The sequence below is a fragment of the Lissotriton vulgaris genome, chromosome 5, assembly GCF_964263255.1.
Source record: "Lissotriton vulgaris chromosome 5, aLisVul1.2, whole genome shotgun sequence".
NCBI lineage: Eukaryota > Metazoa > Chordata > Amphibia > Caudata > Salamandridae > Lissotriton > Lissotriton vulgaris.
The window spans coordinates 1,248,428,352-1,248,448,822 of NC_141693.1; the positions used below are offsets into that span (position 1 = coordinate 1,248,428,352).

At 43.3% G+C, this 20,471-nt stretch overlaps 1 protein-coding gene across 2 annotated transcripts in view; it reads right to left on the bottom strand.

Moving 5' to 3' along the window:
* Nucleotides 1–20,471, bottom strand: part of CEPT1 (choline/ethanolamine phosphotransferase 1) — a 365,449-nt gene that overhangs the window by 195,661 nt on the left and 149,317 nt on the right. For both annotated transcript variants that reach the window (XM_086923091.1, XM_086923089.1), the window contains exons 3-4: nucleotides 17,732–17,879; nucleotides 9,220–9,361 (exon numbers count right to left, since the gene is read on the bottom strand). In XM_086923091.1, the coding sequence (XP_086779217.1) occupies nucleotides 9,220–9,361; nucleotides 17,732–17,879 (290 nt within the window). The remainder of the gene's footprint in view (nucleotides 1–9,219; nucleotides 9,362–17,731; nucleotides 17,880–20,471) is intronic.

Sequence of the window (20,471 nt, forward strand, 5' to 3'; positions counted from 1 at the left end):
ATCTTGTAGTTGCGGGGTGCCAGATGGACTGAGGCAGACTGGCACACAAAGAGGCCAAAGGGAAAACACTGCTGATGCGAGCGGTGCACATGGGTAGGGCCACAGGTCAGGACGACCTTGTCGAACAGCCTTCTGGCCACCACTCAGGCTCTTTCTCAGCAGCCGCCTCTAGCGGCAGCCGCGCTCGCATGTGCTGGAAAGCCTTGCAGGACCCTGAGTTGCCTTATGCCTTATACCCTATGGCACCGCCGTAAGATGTCCTGAGAAAACGTGAGAGATGCAAGCGCTGCTGCTGCCCACCCCCGGCTCACCGACTCACCGGGTACCGGCTGCTGCTGCTGCTTGCAGGGCTCCCAGGTGGTCTGGCGGTCTTGTTGCTTTTCCGCAGCTTTGAAGTTCCTTCCTGGAGCTGAGAGCTAGCGGCGGCGGTGTTGTTCACGTAGCGCGGGATACGCTCACACCTGCATGCGGCTCGGGGCCTGGTCCCCTCTGGGGGCTGACGAGCTGCTGGGTGAGCTGCAGGATCTGGCTGCCGAGCAGCTGGGTGAGCTGCAGGATCTGGCGTTGGGGTTGGATTGGGTCTAGTTCACCGCAGAGAACGCCAATCGCTCCCAAGCTCCAAAACTCCCAAGACCACCTGAACTTGGCTAAGCTTGGCTTGGCTGGAGGGGGTGGAAGGGGTGGAAAGGGCGGACACGCCGAGCATGCAAAAACTCGAGGCTCAGCCTTGGTCACAGCACCAAGTCCGGGCGCCGGCAGTGTCCCGACATCAACAGCACCACTCCGTGGAAAAGATACTAGACATCAACTATATTTAGATAGAATTATGTTATGTTATGTTATCATGAATTTGTAGAGCGCACGTTCACCCTGGGGTTTCTTGGCGCTGTGTACCGCTGGGGAACCCGTCCTGGCTTTCCCTGTGAGATGGTCCCAATTGGGCATCCCCAAGGTGAAGCCAGGCATCCCAGGCAGCGAGGGGGCCGTTGTGGAGATTAAGCAAGCTATTGCCCAGAGTTGCAGCGTGGGACCCATGGTTAGAGAGGCACCGAGGAGAGATTTATCGAGCCCGCTGACATTGGTTCCGTACCCTTATGATCATTCACAGTATTTTCTACAATGAAGGAAGAAAATCTAAGCATACTTAATGGTTCATTTAGATCACCCTTACCGTGCACAGGTGAACACAGTGCGTCAGCCTAACAGGTCCATATATTCTGGTGAGTTTCAATTTAAATCCCCAATTTAATAAGGTTTTTACCTCTGATGTGTATTCAGCAGTTGTAAATCAAGGGGTAATTTAGTCCTCATGTATCATCCATAAGCGTTAAATGAATTTTGGCATAGGACATTGTTGTGAAATGTGCAGTGAAGTCGCCTACAAAAATGATTGCTGGGTCAGGTTAGATATTTTAATATGTTTACAATAACAGCCACCATGACTACTAGAGTCGAATTGTGGCAATTGTGGGGGTGGGCATATATTAAGTAACAGTGCAGAATTAGATAATGATTAAATTTAAATGAAAGATACATCTATTTTCAGTGCATATGTGTCATTTAAGACACTAGCAATAGGTGCACAGTTCACCTATCCGAAATTTAGAAAGGCACTTAAAACCTTCCTTTTCCCTAACACATCTTAGATCTTTCCCCTCCTGAGTTCTCTGTAATTATCATTATTGTTTATTATTTTAACAGCGCTGGGACGCTCGAGGGCAGCCATGCGCTTTATAAACCCAATTTCATTTCATTTCATTTCAAGTTAAAAAAATATTTCAAATAGACTCCTTTTGCATGACTCATTTTAGGTGAATATGAATCTTTATTATATGAAATTAATTACTGAATGTCAATCATTAGTTAAACTACATTTCCTGGAGTCAAATTATTTGGGAGTTGGAAAAGTCATCTACATGAGTGGGATTTCAGTTTATGTAGGCCCATAATGTTCCACAAGGTAACCTTGAACTCTGTGTCAGGTGAGTGACTCCATCTTTATTTCTATCCTTGATGATGAACTAGAAGAGTCGAGGGCTGTTGTTACTTAAACTGCATCTTTTTTGGAACGAGAGATATCCATCTAACCCCACTGGTGGAAACTATCTGCTAGCAGGTTGTCTCTAACTTGATGGCCTCAGGAAGAGCATAATGGGCAGTCCCCATAGAATGGAAACCAGGAGATCTTGATACAAGATGCACATTATTACTATATCAACATATGTTGCCCAAGTGTGCTCTGATCAAGGCACAGACTGCAGCCAAACAGATAGCAGCTGGACAATGAAGATACCAGGTTAAAAAAATTGAGAAACAAAACTTTAACAAGAGTAGATCAGTTCACTGAAAAACACTACATTTGGGAACAAAGTGTAAAATGTGTTATCAATTCATTAACTGGGCATTGTGCACATCAGGAAATAGATTTCCCAATATGAAGTGAGCTGTAAAACACAATACCACCATAGATAAATCTACTTCAGCATTCGGCCAAGAGAAGTAATGGATGAAGTGCACCAGGCCTAAATCACCACACAACTGAGGTGAAGTGATTACTCTGGCATTCTCTGTGACAGAGACATAGGATTCTGCTGAAGGACTGAGTTCTGTAGCTGTATTAGAAGACACTCTTTAGTGAAACTTGTTTTTCGATCTAGGATGTGAATCTTACTTTGGGGTGTGTCCCCCTTATTGGTTCTTCTCATTTTAAGACATTTATACCGATTTGGTCTTTCCCGGTTACAAAGATTATGTATTTGCAGAAGCAGTTATCCTCTTTGGCTTCTCCTTCGTGGCTTTTAATTTTAGGTGGAGGAATTATGGGTTTTCCTACATATTACCTCATTAGGACATTAAAAAAACTTATCGTAAGGTGAATCCTATTCAGAATCATTTACTGAATTTCTTGTGAGAATGTGTGTAGGGTGGATTTAGGTGAATGTGCTACTGTTTGAGAGTTTAAAACACTTTAAATTGTGGTTAATAATTCACGAATGTCGACTGATGGATACCGCTGTTTCTCAAAAATAATATTTTTTAATAATAATTCACGAGTGTCATCTTGAGTGGTATGTTGCTAGGAGTATACAAAAAAAGCCAGAACTTTCTCAATGGTCAACATCATGACAGATAGGAGGGTGAATTATCTGAAGAACATTTGTTTTAATGAGAAAAATATTTCATCATTCATCCCAGGTGGCACACAGTTCAATAAGATCAGATACAAATATTGGTTATATACTGTATCTATCTTATCAGTGGAAATATTCACACGTCTTATAGGCATAGGTCTAGGACTAGAGGCTAGAAAATGATCCTACATTTTAGGTTGCTCATTTAGAGCTTTATTGGAGATATTATGTCTCCTATTTCACAAACAGTCTCTGAAACCTTAGTTGGATTAGGGTTTATTTGTGAAGAAACCATAGACGTAGCACAGTATTGGTTTTTCAAAAGGTTTTTTAAATTATTTTAGTCTGCTCTTATGGTAGTAAACCAGAGACATTAAATACACAATTATCTAGAGAAATTGATGACGAAAAAGCTGAAAACATTGCTTGCTTTCAGGGAGCTTCATATACAATTATCCTGTATTTCAAAGTTCTTCCCTAGGAGGGAGACAGATTGATGACTGAAGAGGTCATTTGAGTGAAGTGGAGGACTGGGTCCAAAAGAATCAATTGTGTGAACCCCTATGCAGCCTGCAGCACACTTACGGCGCCCTCCTAGCAACCATAAGCAATGTGAAATCACAGTGACAATACTGGGTATAAACCATTGAAATAGGGACCTCAGAACCCCCCAGTTCTCCATACCACGTTTAGTATTGCAGCACAAGCTAAATAACTAGGGTAATAAAAAGGTACTGGTAAAGGTAACAATACAGACATGGCCAAAAGAAAGTTAGTTGGAAACAATAACCCAGATAAGCTTAAAGACTAAACTTTTGCCACCTCAATTCTATATGCATTCAAAAGGCACAAAACGGGAAAGATGACGATGGTGGATTTCAGTAGTTTGTTTGATGCAAAGAAACTCTGTAAAACTATACCCACAAATAACTGTATGCTTGTTAAGTGAGATGGTGAATGATATGAGGAATGTGATTTATAGTTGTGTAATGTATAAAATAAATAAATTAATGCCAATGCTTTTTTTAGCAAGATATGTTTGCGTAGGTTTTATTAGGTTGTTATAATTTTTTCTAGAATGTTTTAAATGGTGGACAGATTTGTTTCTGGAAGTGTTAGTCCTAAAGAAGGGGGAGAAAATAATCTAGACCACCAAACGAGTCAAAAAATGTGTAATCAATTTCCAGCTTTGCCCTGTAGAAGTGTTCATGAAATACAAACCTATGAACATGACTTTTGAAAAAGTTCTTCTGATTAGGTCTTTGTGTTATTTTATTTGCACTTCCACATAAGAAAATTAATACATTCTCATAATTACTATAGGTGAGAAAAGGGTTTTTTGCACAGGAGTACACAATTACATCGATTTATTTAGTTCTGCATTAGTATTTACATATATGCATGCTTGTTCTTCTATAAATAGCCCAGGGGAGTTGATTGGGTCTTTGTTGCATCCATCCAGGCCCTCATGGTTATGACGGGGTTAATTCTATCACGACAAATATCTACTGGGGGTCTTAGGGATGATTTTACAGATCTGCAGGGTGAATATCCCCTATTCACATATACTCAATACAGAACACCCTGGGTCTACACAAGAGAGTGAAAGAGAAGTGAGTCAGCCAAACGAAGCAGAAACTAGGGTAACAGCGAGGCTGGGAGGGCCCATTAACCGACATAAAAACATTGAGGAAAAGAACGTCGGTACCACCAGTCATTACTCCTGACGGCCCAGGGTACCGACGGATAGGTGAGTCCTGATCTAAAGAGAATGTTCATATGCATAGACTCTTTGATTGAGGGGGCGCGCTAAGAATATTAGTGGGGAATACTATGCCCAATTAAGAATTCTCTCTGTTTTTTAGACTGTGCTAACCTGTTTATACCTTAGTAGCAGGATACCTATGTACAGAGAGGGGCTATGAGATACCAAGAGGGGGGACGTGGGGGAATGTCCTTTATTATGGTGAGGACACCACCGGACACCCGATGATAAGTGGGGGTCCCATTCTTTGTAATAATGGGTACTCCCTGAGGACTAGATCTGAGGCGCTGTGCTAACTGTTGGCCCTAGCCAGGGGCGAGTGAAGTAAATGCAAGACTTATATAGTCATGATGTAGGCACATCATTGACTGTTTTTTTGTCCTTGTTTTAGAACGGGCCCCCTTCCCTGAGTAATGTGCCAGGTAGAGGTGAGGGTGACACCCAATTGTTATGGGTAAGTGATAAACCATTTATAAATATCACCACACAACTAGAAATGTATAAGCGTGCTTTGACGCTAGTATATTGTGATCGAGAGTGAGTGCAGTAAAGGAGCACCGTTTGACATACACGTGATATTTGTCTATTACAGGTTCCGGTCAATGCATCCATAAATCATTCGAGTTGGACATTACCGGTGGAGTATCTTTACTTTATAATTTTGCACTATTTTAATTTTTCACCTTTGTAGCAGCAGCTGTATTTGTTTATAGCCTGGTCCTGAAGAATGCCCCGATACAGCTAGATCCCAGTGAGGGCAGAAACATGTCGACCTTCCACCCTGTTTGACGTCTTGAAAGTCTCGAGCGTCAGCATTCTGCTTTTTAACGATGGCAAGGGGACTTGGTGAATAAAGTTGTTATAAGTACTCCTTAGTCATTTTTAGAACACTACTTTTTCACTTTACTTTGCGCTGCACATATCACACCTTTTTGCCTATACCCTTCTGATCCTCTCACCTTTTCAAGTGAGTCTCTGGACGTTAGCAAGCACTATGTAGGGTGACCAGTCATCCCGTAGTCTTCCTATTAGTCAAGGTTTTTTCCGATCAATTGTCAAGATCGGTTTTCCTTGATAGGATTGTACCAAAACCCAGATGATGAAACATCACACTGGGCGATTGATGGGTCTTGGCAGAAGGATATCTCGCTCCCACTCGGAACACTGGTACCCTAGTTTCTGGTTCGTTTGGCTGACTCACTTCTCTTTCACTCTCTTGTGTAGACCCAGGGTGTTCTGTATTGAGTATATGACAGGGTTAATCTCTTCATTACTCTCAATCAACCTTAAAACCAAACATGAGTAAAAATTTTCAGATGGTAATTGCAGCTATGCTAGAACAATAGTTCTCTGTGCGAGACCTAAAAAGCCACTTCTCAATCTTCAGATTTTCCTGAAGCGGTTTCTTGGCATCTATATTCATCCTCATCTCTGTCCTTAAGATTACACATTTGAGAGCGAGATGGTTATGGGGAAGACACAAAATGCCCAGATCATGGGGTCCGATACTGCCTACTTCCTGTCACTCAACAGGCATTTCACCAAATGTGATGACATTGTTCAGGGAAACAAATCCAACTGTAAACCTGCAAGGAAAAACACCTGAACCATAAAAGATGTTAAGTGGTGGTGATTTGGAAAGGTTTTCCAATGAGAACCCCATCCCCTCCACCCAAAAAAACAAAGCTCGGTAGGCAAGGAACCTGTGCCCAAGAGAAATTAATACGTGTATGCCCCTAAAAAGGTTTGGTAAGATAGTAGTGTAATGGATTTCCTTAATGGAGGCCATCAGTTTTACAATCTGTGAAGGCTGCCGTCTATCAAGCTACACTGCTCATACTTTAGTTTTTCTTTTAACAAAGGATTCCTAAGTTTTTCTAGTCATTTGTATTTATCTAAAGACATTTTGAAACTATTTACGACATTTTTGAAAAATGTGGCTGATGTAGCCTCCAGATAGGCAACAAAATATAAATGTATACTTTAAGCAAAAAGTTTTTGCTGAAGAAAAAAGTTATTTTAAATACTGTAAAAGGGGCTTCAGGATCCTGCAAGCGTACAGGACCACAGAGAGTTACTCACTATCAACGGAGGTGCCTGGAAGTTAAAATCTAGCGTATTTCTAGGGTGTCAGTAGATACTCCTACGCACCTCACAAGCACAGAAACTGCCCCTGAGGTAGCTGCCAGAGTGAATGGCCTTCAGGAAACTGAAAAGTGAAAACTTATGGGCCTCAATGTTTATCTCAGTCTTTGCTGCAAATCTATTGAAAATACTTTTTTTCGTCAGTAGAAGGTTCTCCAAGGACTCCCATCCAACTCCCAAACAACTGCTCTGCAGTAACCCTGGTCGTAGTTCACAAAGTAGCGCTACGCGTAGCTGCGCAAAGTTCACTTCGCAGTACGCAAGCTACACGTAGCGCTACACAAACTGTGTAGTGCGCTGTTCGCAGTGCCGAATGCTTGTCCGCACTGTGCAATCATTGAAAACGGCATCTTGCACAGTCCGAGCTGTCGATTTTCTGCCGCTCGAGTAGATTTTTACTCAAGCTGCAGCTTTCTAAACGCAGACTGGTAGTTTCTCATCGCGAGCAGTCGCAAGCATACGCGACCACTCGCAATGAGAAACCTAACTTCTCCGCGTTGAGAATCTCGCCGGGAGGTTTATTTTCCACGCTCACGATCGCCAACTTGATGTTGCTGATCGCTAACGAGGAAAAAGTCTCGCCGGGATGTCATTTTGCTTGCTCGCGGTCGCAAACTTTACGTTGAGGACTGCGAGCAAGCAAAAAATGACCTAAATGGCCTAAACCCTTCCAACCTCACTGGCCATTCAAAACACACCCAAACAATGTGGTGGAAAGGCCAGTGCATTGAAGCATCTACTTAAATATTGCTTCTCATTTCTATGTTGACCATCCAAGCCTCGCAATGGTAAATATTTTGCATTATGAGTATTTATGAAAGATACGAAACTGGAGAGAGTGCATGATGGGAAAGGGAGGCACAGACTATGTCAGATACCCTAAGGCAGACCATTTATTAAGGGAGAGAGGAAAGGAGGGTGAAGGGATGGCTAGATTGACCAACATTTTGTTTAAGTGGTTGAAGAGCTGGATAGAAGCAAGGAAGCGTGTTTGCAGTGGTCTCTGGAAGTCCGTCGATTGCAATGAAGAAATATAAAACATTTCAATGCGGACAAAACAAAAACCTGAGTTGTCCCTTTTGATAGGGGTTCCACCAATGATTGTCACATCTTGATCAAGGCAGCATACTATCAAGTCCACACTGGGAAAGTGCTACAAGTTTCTAGAGCCCAGACCTAAAGCTAGCAACAATGAGTTCTGTGAAAAGGGATAACTACTGGCATTTTGAAGGACAAGACGAAAAGAGAGGTCTAATTCATAGAGGACATGGAAGGTTAAAGAGACAAATGATATATAAACCGAGGAGCAGAGTCGTGCACGGTCAAAGGTGTACCGACAATGTCTAACAAAGTAAGGAGGTTTCGTTTATTTTTTATTTATTTTAAACCTTGAAAACATTGTGTGCGATGGGTAGGAGAGTAGCTTCAAATAATAAATGGATCTTTGTGGAGAATAAACACAGGAAGGGTGGGCATTTACACCTTTGAGACTATAGTGGCTGTTAACTGAAAAAGGCAGCTGAAAAGCTCAATGGGAAGCACTTTTGAGGCTTTTCACCCTAAGGTACTTTTTTATTGCCATTATTCAACAAAACCGAACATAGCATATGAAAAACTCACTCCACTTGAAGGGATTACACTTATTGTCACTGCATAAATAGAGCTGAATTTCTCACGAGCTCTAACAGCCCTTCCACGCTTTTATCTTGCAAAAAACTGTAGTGATGCATTTAAGAAACTATTGAATGTTTCCGTTATAAGGCTATTACTATGAAATGCTGATCACATTTGAAGGTTTGACAGGCTTATTGCGATTGTCGGAGTCTGAGTGGAGCATTTAAAGAATTGGTTGCGGTTCATCCACGTGTAATCTTTCCTTCGGGTTTTGAGTGAACGAAATTATTCAAAATGGAACGTAGATATCTATCTATTAAGAGTAATACAAAGTCCACATTGGCAGAACTATACTCTCGAGAGAAACAAACTGTGCGTCAGTTGGTCAATTGTCTGTCAGAATTTCCCAGGGTAAATCGATGGAAACGTTAACTGATGAAGTTGGTTTTCAGTGCCTGTGCCAACAGGTGTATCCTTCCCCAAGCATAGCTACAAAAAACATACTGTGAAATACAGTGTAACAGTCATGTAACTGCAATTTATCATTTATGAAGTATTACTTACATTCCAAAACGCAAGGTTCCAGAGACGTAGGTTTGCCAGTGCGCACAGTAGAACATAAACATTCCAGCAAAACAACAGAAGAACATCCAGTCTGGATTTGTCCCGAGTTGCACTGCAATACATGTTCCTAAGACCACAAAGACTGGAAAGAAATGTGGCATGTATCAGCGATGTACTCAAATACAGAGAATACGGTTGAAAAATTAATTATTGCTGCGGTTGGAACATACACGCTATTGCCTGCTTGAGAGCAAAGGCTGCCTGTCCACGGGGATAAAACATAGTGACTGGTATTTTCTCCTGTACACTTTAATACATATTCTCTGTATAGTTCCCACAACATTCAAAACGTTATATATTAAGGTAAGACATGCCACCTGGTTCATATGTTTTACGACTTACTGGTCAGCTAACAAAACTAAAACAGAAAAAGATGCTTGCGGTCTCCTTGTTTAAATAAAAACACAGAAATTAGTAAACGTTGCTTTCCTATTCAATCCATGTAGATTTCCGCAAAGGAATTATGCCTTTTTAATTACCCGAGGATCAACATATTGCTTGTGTAGAGACGAAAAGCATGCTCGAGAGGCATTACTTTCTGCCTTGATGCCAACAAAGGCATGAATTCAAGTGCCCAGTGTTTAAGACCTGGTCAGTGTGACTACTACCTACCCCCAAGCCCCCCCCCCCCCCGTGCCAGGTAGGTATTCGGGTCCCACCACCCACAAGCTCCTGCCTGTGCCTTCTCCCTGGTGGTCCAGTGGGAGAACACTGCTCTTCCGCTCTTTTTCTGTGCCCTGTTTTCGCTTTTTTATCTCCTTTTGTGCCCCCCTCTTTCTCTTGTGTTCCTGCTTTTTCTTTTCTGCTCTTTCCTGCGCTCCCCATCGCTGCTGCCACCATGGCTCCTCCCCTCCAGTGTCCATCTTTCCTGCCTCCCAGCTGACAGCCCTCCCACCACCCCTACTTAATGGCGGCCGCTGCGTGGCAAGAAGAGAAAGACCACTGACCTGGTCAGTGTTACTGTGAAGAAAGATATAGTTTATTTTTAGGCTACTGTATAACGTATTGCTTGTTAATTTGATTCTCAGCATTTGGGAAAACGTTTTACTGTATTTTTAATGTTTAGCCACGTATGGAATTATTTTACTGTTATAACTGTCCCTTGATTGAAGACCTACGAAATGAAATTTAAATTAATAGATTTTATGAAAATTTTTAATGTTTTGATTGTGAAGTGGTATACATGTGCAGAATATTGTATCTGTGCCTGTTAGACCGGTCAGCTCTTTGGTTGGTCCCTCCTATTTTTTATATCCCCCTTTTTGCCTTCTATTTTTTTTTTTTGTGTGTCCACTACACTTTTGGTGTTGACCCTAGGACTCTGGGCGCCTCATTATTACCCATTAGTAATTAGGTGCAGTTGCTCCTCTAAAATGGAGGAAGAATCTCTCTCCCAAAATGGTAGCCTGCTAACTGTCCAGATTACCTCACAGCGTAGGGCCACAGGGTTGTCATGAGGTGTTCCAGAACCTTCTGGTCCACTCTAGACACTCTAGGCCCAGGCTATATAAGTCGACATGTTGTGCGGCTATTTTGGAGAGTGAGCTGAGGTGAGAGGTATTGAACGGATAAAGGGTGAGCTGGAGTCCAGGCTGTGGAGTGAGGAGGTGGGCGCGCTGTGGAGGGCCCGACGGCTTCTTGGGGCTGCTCCCTTAACTGTCTGATACCCTCCCTCAACTGTGGATCTGACCCGGCAGAATCATCCACTCATTACATATCTGAAACACCAGAGGACTGTGCCTACCCCCAGCGGGGACCGCTGGAGGAGGACTAAAAAGAACCATCAGGTGAGGGCGGCTAGGTCTGCCTCATATTGGGAGAAAAAAGCCCTTGTGAAGTTGGTCCCCTGTCTTTGTGGATCTTGGTGGCTGGTGCGAACAGTTACCCAGCTGTCTCTGTGAGACTCGTCTGAGTCTGCCCTCCCCCGTGACTGTTGACTTACTGTGACCTTGTCGAACTCCCGAAGATACCAGTGATCCTGCGTCTGTTTGGCTCAGAGCGGCAGTTCTGCGGGGGCTCGTGAGGTGGGAGGCGCTGCACTGAGGTATTGAAGTTGGCAGCGCCTTCCAGAGCGAGCCCGCGGTAAAGCAACAGGAGGTGAAGTGTGTGACGGGCCCTGTAGGAGGTTTGGTTCCTGACTAAAGAGGAGCCTGGAACCGTCGGAGGGCCGTCACCGGAGGCTTGTCTCTAGCGGAGGGGATCCGAGAGGAGCCGACCCGGCGCTAGAGAGTGGAGCTCCGGAAGAAGTAAGGCGGGATTAGGAGAGGTCGGGAGGGGAGGAGTTCGGCCCTACTGAGTGCGTGAGGAGAAAAGAGACGCGCAGGAAGTGAAGGTTTTTGAGCCTGTTTCCCCCCCTCGTTCTGGGCCAGTACTAATCTATAATCTCCCCGAGTGAAAGCCTTGGCCCCTCAGTCCTCAGACATCGGCAGGATCGCCGCATTAAGAAGTAAGCAGGGCTGTGGGTTGGGAATTGGAGAACACTAGAACTTCTCAGAGAATTTTCCCCGCATTCATAACGGGCCAGTGGATTGAGGGAGAGCGGTGGAATCGCCTTAAACTGTGCCAGGCATAGAAAGTGTACCAACTGTATGCCCGGAGGGTTACAAAATGGGAAGGGTAATACATTTGAATAGATGCTAAAAGCTGCAACTCTTTACGAACGTTATTGTGGAAACCAGAAGAAGGTGAACTAAAGGGAGAACTGCATCTATGGTGAAATGTTATGAACAATTAATTTCAATTGAGCCTTTTTTTGATGCAAGTCAACGACTAACCACTACGGGACTGTGGCCATGATGTCATGTTAATGGTCTGAACCAATTTCTTCCCCAGCCAGAGTCATATCTAATTAAGCCAAAAATCTAAATGGGGAACTGTTAAAAACGTTTGTACTGGATTAATACAAAGGTTAAGGAAAGTTCATTATTAATTCGTGAATAGTGCCAGGATGTATAATCACAGAGTCAAGTACATTATATGAAAAATGATGTGATGTTAATGTGAATGCAACTAGAACCAAACTTTAAGAGTATATAAAGCTTTTCTAGATTATTCTCAAAGAAGGTGTGGTGTCATTTCTTTTTAAGTGGAGGAACACTGGGGTGCTGAGTGGAGTGTGACGCAAGTACAGCACAAAAGCCTTGGAATTAGGTCTTTCCCTCTTGTGCCAAGCTACACTAGTCGGACCGGTGAACCCGGGTCCAACAGTGTCTTTTTATGATATTAAGTTATCGAATAAAGTATATGACTGACTGACTGTGTGACTGCTCTCCCCCGGTGCAGCTCCATCGCTAAAGTACTGCCCTTGGAGCCCGGAGCCTCTGTACCAGAGGCTCCGGGCTTCTGCCTGAGCCTCATCCCTGGTGTTCCAGACGGAGAGCACTCTGCTTTTCTGCTGTTCCGCTCTTTTTCTGTACCTTTTTGCTCTCTCTTTCTCGCTTTGTCCTCTTTTCACTTTTTTGCTCTTTTTGCCCTCCCTTTTTTGCCCCTTTCTTAGATCCTGCTTACTCTTTTCTTTCTCTCTTCCCCACGCTCCCCACAGCTGCTGCCCATCGTCCCTCCCTCTCCAGCGCATCCTTCTTACCCGCTCCTACCTTCCAACTGACCGCCCCTCCCCCCGGCCCCTACTAGCCTGCCTGTGCCCGCCCGCGATCAGCACCATAGACCCTGGTCCTCCGACCTGCCTCCACTAGGACTCCAGTACCCTCCACGCGCTCAATCCCAGACGAAGCAACAACTGCCAGCTTTCTACGCAGAGTAACACCCAAGGCCTTATCTCTTTTCGACACTGCTGCTACACCTTCACCCACCTCGGAAACCCAGCAGCAGACCCCAGCCTACCGGACGCCACAGCACACATCACTTAACTGCATCCTCCTCTATGTGCACTCCCTGCACAGGCAAGCTATAGAAATTGGGACTTCCTCATTACCCACACGCACGACCTCCCCTTCCTCACAGAAGCCTGGATGAATGCCAACGCCGCTCCTGACAATGCAACGGCCATTCCTGACTGATACATGATCCTGCCCCACCCGCTCATGAGGAGGCATTGCCATACTTCACAAAAAATCCCTCCGCAAGACAACCACAGACCCGGACGACGCTATGACCCACATGAAACATCTCCACTTCCAGATCCAGACTAACCTTAAAACGACTCTCTGCAGAACCCTCATCTACAGACCGCCTGGCCCAGTGCTCCTTTCACCAAAACCCTGGCCGACCTAATCGCACCTCACGCCCTCGACACTCAGACTACATACAACTCGGAGACCTAAGTTTCCACCTGGACAACCACGACAACCCCAACACCACCACGACAACCCCAACACCTCCACCACGACAACCCCAACACCTCCACCACAACCACCACTACCACCACCACCACCACCACCTCCACCACCCTCCAAGAGAACCTCGCCAACATATAGCTGAAGCAACTTGTCACCGTGCCCACACATACAGCGAGACACACAACCCAGGCTTCGGGAGAGGAAACAGCCTTTCCTACTTACACACCTCGGAACTTCTTTGGACGGACCACCACTGCATCCATTTCTCCTTCAGAAAACCAACCGTACACAAGCATATGCACCGCCTCCCACGCCGAAGCTGGAAGAAAGAAACTGAAGAACAGCTCACCTCCGCCCTCACCAGCACTCCACCTCCAACGACTCCAGACGCCAACACCGCTGCACCCAACTTCCACTGCTTAGTCACTGAGTGTGCCAACCACTCTCCCCCCCCCCCCAAAAAAGCCATGGGACTACACAAGATAGTAAGCTGGTTCACCCCTGCACTACAAAAATCCAAGCGCTCCTACGACAACTCAAAAAGACATGGAGGAGCAGCAAAACCCTACTCCCTCCTACCTCACAGCCAAGACCTGATACGACCTCTCAGCTCCGCCAAAGCCCCACACTGCCCCAGTTTAGGATGGACCTCAAGACCTGGCTCTTTAGAAGACCCAGTACCCTACAGAGCCACCCCACGCCTCCTACCACAGTACCTTGAGATCCTCACAGGTGAGTAGATGTGCTTTACAAACCCCTGATTGATTGCAATACAGTGGGTGAGCATGGTGCACTGGTTATTGTGTCCAAATAGCTCACTGACCAAAAAGTTTCTACTTCCTAGGTACAAAAAATTCAACTGAGCCAGGTAATAGAGTAACAAATGGTCCCCCTTTCTTCCCCTTTCACAGTCAACTCGATGCTACAAAATCGCCAGCTTTATGAACGATTAATCTTCATTAATCATTTTTATTCGATAAGGATATAACGGATTCTAACACCAATTCTGTCACATTCTCTAACTTTTTAGTAAACAATAATTTCAACTTCAAATCCCATTTGCCATCTTCCTACTCCAGTATCCACATCACCCTGCGAGGAAGCATAAGAAATTCTCTTTAACTTAAAAATTAGGCACTTCTTTTGTTCCCTGTACAAATTACAAAGTTCATTGGCCTGTTGTTTAGGTGGGAATTGTTCACAAACCTAAAACGGTTTACATGCCCGTACCTCTGAAATCAGACAACATGCGCATGACAATATTCAGATTTTATCTCAACCTTTTAATAAGAACTGAAGGGCCAAACTGTCTAGTGTTAAGGTACCAACACATGTGAACACAGGCATGAACAAATCCTATTTTAATGCACTGAATGAACTAATGTTCATCAAATTGAAGCCGACCCTTCTGGCTGGGGCATGCTAGGAAGATGTGGCAAAAATATTGCTTTCTGTGTAGAAAGCATTGAACTGAAAAATGACAAACAGCAATACTTTTCACAATTTCAATAATGCCTTGCACATTCTAATGGAAGCACTTCCAGGAAGGCGGAATGATATATCGAGTGAGAGGGTAATACTCCTTTGGCTGGAATCAAGCCAAAGCCACGGTTTTATATTTTTATGTATATTGCGCTTCTGGTTCAGGTATTAAGTCATGAGGGATGCGAAGACACATCTTACCCTTAGGAGGCAGAGCTTTCTGTGACCTGTGTCATCCTGCCTTTTCCCGGCACATGTGCCTCTCCCTTCAGGTAGGTGTAGGAGGGTTTGAGGCTTGCTCTGAGCGGGCTCCATCAGTACCATCAAAGAAAGTGATCTCCTCTGAAGTGAGGAGTTCCAAGCCTCATTTTCATTAGTGTGCCAACTTTGTTACCAGTGACTTCCTAACAGGTTTGCATTTCACTACAGTGCGTGGTTTGTGCCTGGAGTGTGTTTTAATATTTAATTTGTCATTCTCTGCACATTTTCTTTCATAGTTCCTCATGTACTATGTCCCCATATTGGCCAAATCCATTTAATTGTTTCTTGTACAAAGCAGTTCAATCCTTACAAAACGTTTTTACCAAATAGAGGAGAACCCCCCCCCCCCCCTGAAAATAAAGAGGAGTTTTTAAATTATACAGTAGCAATTAATGCGATCAGCTGAGAGCATAAAAGGGATTCTCCTCCATGGTTTAGGTTCAGAAGCGCACAACATGAAACAACTCTTCCCAAAGTGGACACTGTGGAGAGAGAAGACAAATAGGCTGACTTTGTGCAGGCATTGATTCATCTGGAACTTTCTTTAAAGCCCCCGACAAGAATTACTCTTGAAAGGTATCACTTTTATACCCCCTGGGCAAAAAGTAAGGAAGTCTTTGTATGCATTTTTAACTGCTTGGAAGGGGTTATATATAACCTGTGATTTTGATGCGTCAACCAATGAAATATCACGCGATCAGTTCATGGGGACTACTAATAATAAACATGTTCAGCAGAAACCATGGGTAATCCCAGTCTTGAAGGAGTGGTCAAGTAAGCCTAGAACATCAAGCAATCAATGACTTGGGTTAAGGAAAGGATTAAAGGAAAACACGTTAAGTGAATGCTCCAGGAAAACTTGCTAAAAAAGACAATTTGAGAAATAGGAGAATGATTTCCAAAAACAATTGTTTCCGTTGTGGCAGTTCCTTCCACATTGCTTAGCATGTAAAAGTTGTCCTACTTTAGGCAAAGGTTGTAATTCATTTGGGGAGCAGGGAAAATATCCAGGAAGCATGAAGTTAAAGAGTGGCATAAGTCTCTGTTATCACCCACATTACCAATGAGTTGGAGGATGAAGAGAATACTAATGTTGTTAACATGGTTACTATCCTTTAAGACAATACAGTAGAAAGAAAGAGTAACCTGGACAAACGTCCTAGGTGCATTCAGGTAGTTTTGGGGAAGGAATTTGCGGTAATAGGTGACTGGCTCACCTAACACTATTGCCACAATAAACAGATCTATGAAATGATTTGCAGGAAACAAATTGAGAATAGCGGAATCTTATGTAAAGGCAGTGTAATTTTTTGGCGGCATGTAGACTTTGATGGTTATTCTCTACTCTGGTGGGTTTCCAGCTAATTCCTGGTGACAAAGCAGCATGCTCTTTTTGGAAATGGAGAAGAAAAAACGTCCTTCCAAGCATGACCTACTGTATTGCCCTTTACGATGGGAGCAGAAAAGCAGCATTAATGCTACACATTTCATGCTATTACAGGTCAGAACATCACATCTCCTAGTGTTAGATGTGTTCCACCTATTAAACAAGAGTAACAATTACCGAGCCTCGTTATTTATTGCAACGGACTCAGATCAATTTAATGTCTGCAGATATGATCCAAAAGTGTGGCATGGTGCAGAATCTAAAAAAAAATTATGAAATTCTTTAGTGGATCTATGGGCAAAGACAAAAATACATAATCAAAACATAGCACACCTGGTCCATAGTGTGCGTTAGTCACACTTGCATTTTATATAAAACGAGGAGCTCAAAAGTAGACACAAGATTACAGGTTTGTTCATTGAGGAGTCCATGTATCATGGCTTGGCCAAAAAAAAGCAAATTTCCCATAGGAGGCATAAAATTAACATTGCTGCCAGTAAGATAATTTTATTTGGAATACATTTCCAAGTACATTATCATCATAGACTTGTATATCGATATATAATTAATAAACTGAAAAATATATAGTGGAGTAGAAGGAAGGGAAAAGTATCAGACGAATGATGGGGAGAGAAAGGAAACGTCAAAAAACAGATGCAGAGCATGCAGAAATGGTTAAAGTGGAGTGGAGTGTCTGTTTAAGGGGTTGTCAATATAAAAAAACAGCAGATAAAGCAAGAATGACAGCATAGCTTATTAAAATCAAAACCAACATTGTACAGCATACTCAAAGGATTCAGTAGGGTCACAATCATTAATTAAATTACCATTCTCAGTGAACTGTAATTGAGAATATTCAGATTTAAAACGAACAAAGAATGCAATGCAAGATTTTTATTACGGACCACCATCACAGTGATCTTTGGCCCATTACCCACACCCTTCAGTGATATCTTATTTACTAGAAAATGCATGTTTAGTGAGGATTTGATTAATTAAATTTCTTTTTCTTAAAGTGTATAAGTACCTGTTGACAAAGAATCACAGCCGTGGTCAAAGAGCTCCCCCAGTGGAGAGCTACTGTTAGTTCTCCTGGCTTGCTTCCCATCAATGGCATCAAGTGACTGGTAAATGAAAAGGCCTAATGCACAAGATAGATATGTCCATACAGGTGCCTGAAAAAACATAAGCATATAATATTTGAAGCTGTGCAAAACATCAAGTGAAACAAAAATACTCATGTTTTTCCTATGTCTTATTTTGATTTATGTTTGCAGCATGTTCAGCTCACAAATAGGAGTAAAATAATTTTAATTGTAGGTTTACTTTCATATTTAACATTTAAACATCTATTTACCTTACCCCACAGCTCATTTTGAAAATCAGTCTCTCTATACAATAGGAGATTAAAGTAATACTGATCTTTGAGTTGTAATACCATGGTTTACTGTTTAGCACGGTTTCTTTTTTCCCTTTCCACAATTGCTGTGTATATTTCATTTTGTCCTTTCTAACAACTTATTGTAAAGCGCTCTGAAATCCTTCGGGATCTTGTTCGCGCTATATAAATCTTTATAAATAAATTTTAAAAATTGGCAAACTCATTAGGTCTAGCCTTCGCATGCTGATGCAAATGTCCATTTTGTAAAACCTATATTGCATGCATGTGCCAAAAAAAAAAGATAACCTACTGCTGCCTAAATGTAGCAGTCTTTTGCCTGCACTAACATTCTTAACTTTAATACGAACTAAGAAAAATAAAAAATCACCATTGCATATCATTTTTATACAACAGTGCTAGTGCTTAACTAGCCATTATGTACGCAGACCAGGTACAAAACCCCTTTTTAGCTTTAACTCCTTAAGTTGCATGTGTTGGCCAATGGCGACACACTCCCCCATCCCCAGTGTTTCAGTTGGCCACTGGCAAACACCGGGGAGAGTTAAAAAGGATCCTCAGGTACAAGCACCAGAGGATTCCTTTCCTAAAAGGAAAAAAATAAAATGCTGGGGTAGACGCGGACTTGTTTGCGCGCCTTTCTACGCCCGTCTGTGTGGCGCGCTGACGTCACAGTTCCCCCACCAGCAACAGAAAAGACTCCAAGTATGAGCTTGCTCGATCATCGGTGAGATTTGAGAGTCTCCCTTTTCCAACGATGCCTTCCTGGCAACGTTTCATGGCTGTGGATTGAGGCACGGTCACAATCTACAGCCAGGAAATGCCACTATGCATCAGGGAGTTTATCGGGGGTCGGGTTGGGGGGGAATTCAGCTTTCGTGGTGATGGACCGGCCACACACTGGAGATTTTTTTTTTTTAAACTGTGTTTTCCCCCTCGAGATCAACAGTAGTCCTCATGCAAGGTCTACCGTTTACCCTTGTGTGATCCGGCCTGTAACAAGCACTAGGCCCATGCACACAAGTGGGGTAGCGCTTTTATCGGGACAAGTGGGGGAACGTTAGGAGGTAGAAAGTTTGTGGATCCCTGCACATTCCTGCAATTTATGTCACAGAAATGCAAGGAAAATGCGAGTTTTTATTAAACGTTTCACCTTTGCAGGGTATTCTGGGTAAGAAAACGTTGGGGGATCCACACAAGCGACACCACCCTTGATGTCTATTTTTCAGAAATGTCTGGGTTTGATAAGTTTCCCTAAATGGTTGCCGACCTCAAGACTAATTAGTACACCTACCATAGTTCGCCACAATACGTTTTGGGCCCTACCCTGTCGCAGGGACTTGGCTCACCCTCATAAGTGACACCCCGTTTTTCTCAGGAGATGGGGGAACGCTGGCTGCAGATTCCAGGACTTTTCCACATAGAAATGCAAGGAAAATATGGGGGTTTCTTTAGGCAAAGTTTGAGATTTGCACAAGATTCTGGACAAAATAAAAAAAAGCTAGTGAGAGCTAAGTAGTTTTAAAAAATGTGCCGGTTTGGTAGGTTTCCCTAGTTGCCAAAAGAGCGGGGGCCAAAATCCACAACTACCCACATTGCAAAAAGCCCATTGTTTTTCAGAGAAAGAATGTGATATCTACAGTGAGTCTGGTGCCTTTTTGTGCCGCAGGCCCTTGGCCTACCCATACAAGTCAGGCACTGTTTTTCCATGGAGACTTGATGGAATGCTGGGTGGTAGGAGATATTTGGTTACCTGCAGATTACAGGGCTTTTCCTCACAAAAATGCAATGTTTGAGTTTTGCATGGGACTGTGGGTAAAAACCTGGTGAGAGACACTCAAGTCACTCCACTCAGGACTTCCCCGGGTGTCTAAATTTAAAAATTGTGCTAGTTTGGTAGGTTTCCTTAGTGCCAGCTGAGCTGGTGCCCCAAATCCACAGCTAGCCACCTTGTTAAAAAATATGCATTTTGCTGGGTAAAATATTATGTCTCTTAGGTCACGTTTTGGGGTGTTTTGTGTTGCAGGCGTAAGGCCCAGCCACACAAGTGGGGTACGATTTTTAATCAGGAGACACGTGGGAGTACTGAACAGTAGAACAAATGTTATTACCAACTGAATATCTCAAAGTTTGTGCCTTTCAAATGTGAGCAATGGTGTAACACAAAGGACATTTTACAAAATGCTCTATGAAGCATGCCAGTGTGGGACCCATGAACTCAGAGTAGTACAAACAACCGACAGAGATTTCCTTCATATCCTTTTCCCATTCTTTGTAATTTACGATATCTGTTGTATAAGCAATACACAATGAAAAACCATTGTACGGTGCAGTTCAATTCTTGGAGAATCTACAAGCCCTTTAAATA